At 32.3% G+C, this 8,697-nt stretch overlaps 1 protein-coding gene across 1 annotated transcript; it reads left to right on the forward strand.

Annotated features, from left to right (window-relative positions):
* Window positions 1-80: 80 nt before the first annotated feature.
* Window positions 81-4,909, forward strand: LOC148304647 (uncharacterized). The gene is made up of 4 exons (XM_088267990.1): window positions 81-507; window positions 1,238-1,333; window positions 1,591-1,700; window positions 3,587-4,909. The coding sequence occupies exons 1-4, from the start codon at window positions 190-192 to the stop codon at window positions 3,666-3,668; spliced, it is 606 nt and encodes a 201-aa protein (XP_088124116.1). The 5' UTR covers window positions 81-189; the 3' UTR covers window positions 3,669-4,909.
* The last annotated feature ends 3,788 nt before the right edge of the window (window positions 4,910-8,697 follow it).

An 8,697-nucleotide genomic window follows, 5' to 3' on the forward strand; every position in this document is an offset into this window, starting at 1 on the left:
CAAAATGCTTAAAACTTTTTTAAAGCTTTATTTTTAAAATGAGTAAGTACTTAACTACATATTTTTACAAAGTTTTGTTTAGTACTAGCAATACCACTGGCCGTTCACCGATCAATGTCAAATTTCATCCAAACAAATGAAACAAAGAAAATTTGAATTTCGGCTGGGCCGGTCTGTAACGTACTTTTGATGAAGATCATTTTGCGCTGTATAAATAAACATATTAAGAACATGAAGTCTGAAAATAAGATCCTCTCGTTTCGTCCGTCCCGCGAGTGCGAAAATTCGGTGGCAAACAAGAGGAAGATATGCAAGAATTTAGACGAAAAGTTTCGGGAGGAACCGTCTGGGACTCCTTTGAAAGAAAAATCGAAATTCACGTCTTGTAATCCCGGAGTTTTGACAAGAATGAATTTGTCGAATTCTAAAAAGGCCTTTCGTTCAGGGGCTGAGAAAATAACGAGGACATTTAGAAGAGTCCGGAGTTCTTTCGGCGTTTTAACCCTGGTAAAATTGAAACTTCAAATTGGATTATTTAAGATTTTGTGTCCTTTTTTTTTAATGAAACTATACCTTTCTCTAGCATATAATTCGTGTGCATGATCTTATATTTCATATTTGTGCATTATTATGCACAAATATGCAATATGTTTATTTGACGGACACCTGCTTCCTGAATACCTATCATATTGATGATGAGACAGATGGTTCCGTCGCCAAATTACTTTATGTAATTTAATTAAAATACTTTTCATGGAACAGTTCAAATAAATGTATTATTAAACTAAAGAATCATCTTGCTTATGAATGAAAATTGTGCATTTATAACAGTTTTTTTTAAATGCCTGAAATTTTACATAACATTTGTTCTATTTTTTTTTCAAATTGTAATTTTAATAATCAGTTATATATATATATATATAACTATATATGTAGTTAGTTTAGTAATTGTGCATTTTTACCGGCCCAGATTACTAGTTTGATGTTTCTTATAGGCAATTTAAATGTCTAGATTTTAATCATATATTCTCCCCCTTTTTTAACTGATTTCAATAAGAATATCTCGCTTACATTTTAAATAAGAGCTAAATAAATAGCTTCAATCATGGTGGCTGCCGATAGCTCACACATGAATTGATGTTTAAATTGAGATGTCAGAATAGTGCCGATTGTCTTGTGTTTTTAAATGTTGTTCACTATTATTGTGTTGCCATATAACTCTATTTTTTTTCCTCAGCATTTGCAAATGGGATCTCGACGCCGCCAGCGATTAACTGATGCTGGCAACACCCCGTGCCACACTCCCGCTACACCGCAGGCAAGATGTCGTAAAGTAAACACCCTTTTTCTAATGCAAACAAATTTATTTTTGAAAATATTTTTGTGTAAAATCACTAATATTTATTTACCCCCCCCCTGGGAACTGAAGCATGAATTTGAAATCCCCATTGAATTTAAGCATGTATAATGTTAACAGGACATTTTTTTTTAAAATTAACATTTGACCGGATGTTTGTCCATTATATCCGAAATTTCTTAAATAGATGTCCGTTACATCGAGGTTTTACTATATTACTATCTTAATTGCAGGTTTTGGGTAGGACTCCCACAAAATTGTACAGCCCGTTTGGTATTGAAACCCCTCGTTATATCACTGACAAGAATGACTCCCACATTAATCCGGAGACACCTGAACATCTGTAAGTTCAAATTTTTATTTGGCCCTGTCATTATTTTTTGTCCTGGTTCCAACTCTAATGTATGGAAGTGAAACATGGAGTTGGCAAAAGAAGGATGAAAGTTCGAGTCGAAATGCAATCTCTCAGAAGAATGTGCGACAAACCGATGTATGATACATGTTCGAATAGTGAAATAAGGAAGGAATGCAAAGCTGAGATAAGCATTATCGATGAAATTAAGAAAGGTGTGTTGAGATGGTTTGGACATGTAGAACGAATGAGTGAGGAAAGAACGGTAAAACAAATTTATGAGGCGAATGTAATTGGAAAAAGGAGCAGAGGAAGACCGAGAAAAACATGGCACGATCAGGTATGCCAAATACTTGAAAGTGGTCAGGTTAGGAGTCGTAACAATCGGCGGGTATGTATGAGGAGATGCATGAACGTGGAAGAGGCGAAGAATGTTTGCAAAGATGTTCTATTCTCTCTGCCTACCCCTGCGGTGAAGCGGCATGATGGTAAGTTAGTTAGTTAGTTATTTTTTGTACCTTCAAACTTTTCTTTTACGAGGACACTACTGGTATGATATATAATAACGGCATATCAGGATGTTGGAGGCAATTTATCTCCAGATTAAAATTTCACTTAAAGGTTTTATTTATTTGATAGTAATTCATATAAAACAGTTGTTCCTGTGATGCTATTTCTACTTTTGTGATTAGAATTGGATATTGATAGCTTACGACCCGAATCGCTGATGTGATCACAAATCCGACACTTTTATTACAAAACTAAATGTTTAGGGTTACTATCGAAAAGTAATCTAAAAAGCATGGATAAAATAATCTATTGCAGGGGTTCCCAAAGTGTGCGCCGCAACACCCGCAGCGAAAGTAAAGAGGGGCGCCATGAGTCAATCCTCTTTCTTTATCCGAAACCACAAATATTCTCGGGTGCCTATAAAGCAACAATTTCTTTTTTGAGAGCTAGCATCTCTCTACCCATCTACTATTATTGTAGGTACCTACCTATTTCTTTCGACTATAATATATGTACATATATACATATATAGTCACATTGTCTTTTCCAAATAGCTTATTAAAGTTGCGTGCCGTGACAAAATACTAAACTTGTATGTGCGCCGCGGGCTGAAAAGATTGGGAACCCCTGATCTATAATCACAAGAAACAATATGTAGATGGTGTCATCTACCCCATCATCTATGACGCTTGACAGATACTTAATTAATATTTAATTACTACTACTGCTACTACTTTTATTATTATTATTATCACAGTGTTTCACTGCAGAGTAGGCAGATAGGATGGAGCACCACACTCTTCTGTTCTGACATACTCTCCTAGCTTCTTCTACATCCATACACCTAGTCACACATCGCTCACTCCTTTCAAGAACGTCATAAATCAAAAATCGTCAATTTTCAGCTGTGCATGTTTTCGGAATGCCCAGAAAATGTACTATATCCCAGCAATAGAGGCATATTTTTAACTTAATATTTACCCGCTACAGCGCAGAAAGTGTTGTTTTTACATTTTGAAGAAAAGGTATTGTTTGATTATTTTTTTAAATACACTAAATATCTTTCAAATGGAGAAAAAACCTTCAAGTTTTACCTAAAAAAATCTGTTGCACAGTAAAAAGTTCAATAAGTGGCTTGATATATTTTTTTTAAACATTGTTTTACATTTTTAAACTTTAAAAACGTTCTCCTGAAAAATCAAGATTTTTGATTTAAGACGTTCTTGAAAGGAGTGAGCGACATGTCCTTCGGTTACGTAGGATTTTGACACTAGATTTTAGGTTCCGATGGATTTGGTCGTGCCAAGTGTATGCAATGTAAAATGTATTGTCTTAATTTTGTTCTAAATACTAAATATTCTATTCAGATCGTCCCCGCGCAAGAAGCACCGCGCGGCCGGCCACCCATGGCACTTCATGAGCAGCCGCCCGCGATCCCTATTCCGTTGATCCGGAACTCTCTCTCCCCCCTATGCTAAAACATGTATCAGCTTTCCTGCAATCTCAGACATGCGTCATTCAACGGCAGCTGCAGCTCTTTGACGGAACGCGACGTGTAATCATATATACTCAAAATATTAACTATACGATAATGTTGTATTATTATGTGACTTAACCGATTGTGTGTATTCCATTTTTGTACGCATTTTTTATACAAAATTTACCAAATATTACAGGAATGTTTCCTTAGGCTAACTTAAAACATTATTTTTCTAGTGTAATCTTAATTGCAAGTAATGCATTTTTTTATTGTTGAAATATGACTGTAGAGCCTCAGTTCAGTCTCTTCACATTACATACTTGGATTCTTTTCTAACCCTTATTCAGTATTAATAAATTTAAATATATAGTGAAACCCGGTTTTAACATTTTCCTACAAATTGCGTGTAGTTATTTCCGATATATTTTTGCACATTTATTACCAGCATTTAGGTTTTTTCCCCCCAGTTTACGTCGGAAATATCCTGTCATTAGATTTTTTACTCGATTTGTATTGATTTTTTTTTACATAGTCGCGATCATCGTTTACATGCTGTTTTTACATTTTTTGGTTGTTTTATTTGTTTAAGTCATTACATGATTTTCACAAAAAAAAAATTCAATATTTTTTTTCAATACCCCGCATTTACATTTTCCCTCCATTTAAGTTTTTTTTTCATTTAAAGGGTTTCACTGTATAATAGTATGCATGGGCAAAAGGTTAAATGGCGAAGAACATTTCGAATTTTGTGAATTTGTTTCTCAAATTCTGTTATGATGTTTTTCTAACATTCTGGTTCATTAACATTTCAAGTATTCTAAAACTTTGTTCTGAAATATAAATTTTTATTTTTATTTAATTTTGCAGTTTTTTTTTATTGACGAGGCTCTGCTTATATTTTTCTTTGAATTGTCGAATTTTTTTACGAAATTCTCGTAAAATACTAATGGGCATGATTTTTTTTAATTATTGAAATGTGCTCAAATGTTATTTTTATCTTTTCACAATGGCTCTAATTTGTGATGGATAAATCTACTTAAATTGTCAAATAAATTCGAACCCTTATCCGCACCTCAATGGTGCATAGAGCACTGCATCATATAAACGCAGTGTTATCTTGATCGTTGATCAATAAATACCAAGACAATATTATTAAATGTAGTTTAGCTTATAGGTATTATAAATAAAAGTATTAATTGAAAGCAATAAATAAGTATTTTTAAATTAAACGCCCTACACATAGGGGGGTACATGGTACGCGCGGTTTTTCTTCACCATTCCGCGCTAACGCGCATGACCTAGGCGCACGAGAAAAGGTATCTGTTCCAAAAATATTTTATGCGTACCGGATACACCGACAAATTTTTGTCAGGTTTCATACCTGACAATATTTTGTGACAACAAACATGATTTTATTGCTTGTTTGTAAAAAATATGCCTCAAAATAACCCGGAGGTAGGGTGGTAAATTGCGCATTGTACCAAGTTTCTTGAAATACTTGATTACCGTGAATGTCTGAAAAATAAATAAATCTTTTATTTTTCAGTACATAAATTTATGTATTTATTTTTTGCAAATAAGTAAAGTGATTAATTTCATAAAACGACTGCATTTTTATTATCTTTAAGATATGTAATTCAGAAATTTATACATTTGGGTTTCATTCAACAATTTAACAAAAGTTGAAACCCATTTCATTTCAATGTTAAAGATGATTTTTTTAAATTGTTTTAACGGTTTAATGATGCTTAATTTTAATGTACCAAAACGCATTTTAGCATTTTTGGCTAGTTTTATTTTATTCATTGGACATCTTTGTATACAAAAATGTATATATTTGTTGCGTTTTTATTGGTAAGTTTTCATTAATGATATGTGGGATTTCTCTGAGAAAATAGCGTGTTTGTGAAAGCTGTGAAACATCTTTTTTATAATGTGTGTGTACGTAATAGTATTACACTCTGTTAAAAATGAGTAGAAAAAATTTTGGGAACTGGTGGAGCACTTGTGGCAACATTCAAATGTTTATAAGATCGTAATATATCAAATAACAATTACGAAACTAACTACAGCAAACCATGTGCAAACAGCAAACCAAAATAATGTGATTTTCAGTTGATCTGATTTCTATAAATGGAGAGTCTGCTGTATTTGAATTAAGTGTCATGCCACGCTCAAACAACTTTATATTTAATTCAAATGACAATAACAAAATTTGATGTTCCTACCCCAAAAATTGGTTGTATTTCCAATATTTTCCCAATTATTATTATTTTTTTTTTTGACAGACAATGTATGTGAAAATAAGTTATTTCTTTAAATATATCTGTATTTAATATTATTATTAAGACTGCCATATCAATAAATCTATTGATTTTGAACCAAAAAAATCTTTAGCACTTTTTTAAAACTTAAAATATGACAAATAATACCCACCTGAAATAATTTAGTTGCAAATTTAGCATATCGCTCACTCCTTTCAAGAACGTCATAAATCATAAAACTTGATTTTTCAGGAGAACGTTTTTAAAGTTTAAAAATATAATACAATGTATTAAAAATAAATATCAAGCCACTTATTCAACTCTTTACTCTGCAACAGAACTTTTACCTGAAGGTTTATTCTCCATTTGAAAAATATTTAGTATATTTAAAAAAATAATTAAACAATATCTTTTCTTCGAAATGCAAAAACAACACTTTCTGCCCTGTAGCGGGTAAATATTAAGTTAAAAATATACCGCTTTTGCTGGGATATAGTACATTTTCTAGGCATTCCGAAAACGCACAACTGAAAATTGACGATTTTTTATTTATGACGTTCTTGAAAGGAGTGAGCGATATAATATCATTAACAATAAAATTGTAGTACAAAGTATCATTCCTTAAACCTTATATCTTATGATTACATTTAATTCATTTCTATCAATGTGTATTTATGTCAAAGTTTGTGTTATTATTTATCTGTTAAGCTGGACTTTTTTTATAATTCTATTGTAACATTTGTGAAACGTTTTTATTGCATTTTTTCCCAAAATAAATGATTAGATCATTCTCATTCAGCATCTTTATACAATACCAAAATTAAAATTTTGTTTAAATAATTTGTAGCTACGGAGATATTTTTGTATCTAATATTTGTATGACATATCGCAAGAATATAATTGTGATTATGTGCTTGAAATTTTATATTAACTTTTACAATATCCTTGTATTATTATATAATACCTTACAAATATCGAAGCCTTTTGCCATTTTCATACATATTATAAAATAAATGTCTGGTATACAGCTTAGGAAGCAAAGGTATAATCGAAAAACTGCTGATATTTTTAATATATGTATTTGTAAAAGTATTCACTCTTTATAACATGAAATAATAAATAAATATTTAAAAATGTGTTTTATTTTATTTGTTTTACCATAAGCTGCCTTGAGGTAGCATATTATTATTTAAATGGTGATATAAAATTAAAAAAATATATATATATAGATATATCTCAAAGAATAATATTTTTTAACACACTTCGAACGGGTGTTTTTTGTGCCTGCAGGCACAAAAAAATACATTAAAAAATTTGATATTTATGAACATAATATAGTTAAGACCTTAAGAAAGAGATTGGTACATAATATTCATATAAAAACAGTAAATATGTAATTCTTTCTATTCTGACATTGAAATGAGGCTGGCGCAGAAGGTAAAAATACCCTTCCCGTCCTTAAGCATCAATCCACCGAATGGGTAGAAATACCTTTCCCGTCCATAGTGTGTTAACATGGCACCCTTGTTAGGGATCACTATCTTGTCGATATGTCCAATCGTAGTCATTGCAATCTGAACTGCTCCCCTGGATGTTTGTGCCGACCAGGCACATCACAGCAGACATAAAATGGAAGGGTTTCTCCGGATACCGCTCCAACAAGAGATAACGCAATGAAATTTTACGATATCTTATCATCATACAGAATCAGAATGTTAGTGAAATATTCCTCCTATAAAGGCAAAAATCAACAAGGAAAACATCCCCCAGCTTTGTGGTAAAGTAATGAATATGTAGAGGTGGTTCTGATAGTTAAAAAGAGGCTTCAGTTTACTTGAGTAAGAGAAAAATACTTTTTTGAGGCTAAAACAAAATACCTCTTAATAAATTAAAAGAGATACGGATGAATAATCTATGGCATTTTGTCCACCTCCGTAGTGTAATGATCAGCACGTTCAGCTACCATACTGGAGGTCCTGGGTTCGACTCCCAGGGGGGGGTCAAATAAATATAAGTGATTTTTTCACTCCAATATTTATTCAATATTGACTGGACTGGTATCTGAAGCAGAGGGCTGATCACCTTTCCTTCATGTGTTAACGATCAAGATAACACTGTGTTTATATGATGCAGTGTCCTATGCACCATCTGCTGCGGATAAGGGTTTGAAGAAGAAAATGTATATGGCAAATGTAGTTAATAAATATTAGCAAAAGGAAGACCGAGGAAAACTTGGCATGATCAAGTATTTCAAATACTTGAAAGTGATCAGGTCAAAGTGATTGGCGGGTATGTACGATGAGATGCATGAATGTGGAAGAGTCGAATATTGTTTGCAGAGACAGATTGGTGTGGCATTCTATTCCTTCCGCTTGCCCCTGCGGGAAGGCAGCGTGATGGTTAGTTAGATATGGATGGAAAAAGTTATGTTGCTCCTTATGTCACTTATAATAGTGGCAATACCGCTCCCAAGGAAAGTTATGGTTTGATGAAATGAAGGCTACAATTTCATAGGCACAATGGGAAATAGAGTATTATCAATTAACATATATTTTTAATTTAATGTTTTTTACTTACATTTCTTAGTGAAACTACACAACTGTACAGTTTTTTCCATTTTTATTTTATTTATCAAGTATGATGATGTCAATAATGACAAAACACGGTCACTGCTCAAATAAAATAAAAGTAGGGAAAATCTTTATAGTTGTTGTTTTATTATATTGCTATAAAA

The sequence above is a fragment of the Brachycentrus maculatus genome, unplaced genomic scaffold (assembly GCF_059751285.1).
Source record: "Brachycentrus maculatus isolate JH-2025_06_01 unplaced genomic scaffold, ASM5975128v1 h1tg000310l, whole genome shotgun sequence".
NCBI classification, from domain to species: Eukaryota; Metazoa; Arthropoda; class Insecta; order Trichoptera; family Brachycentridae; genus Brachycentrus; species Brachycentrus maculatus.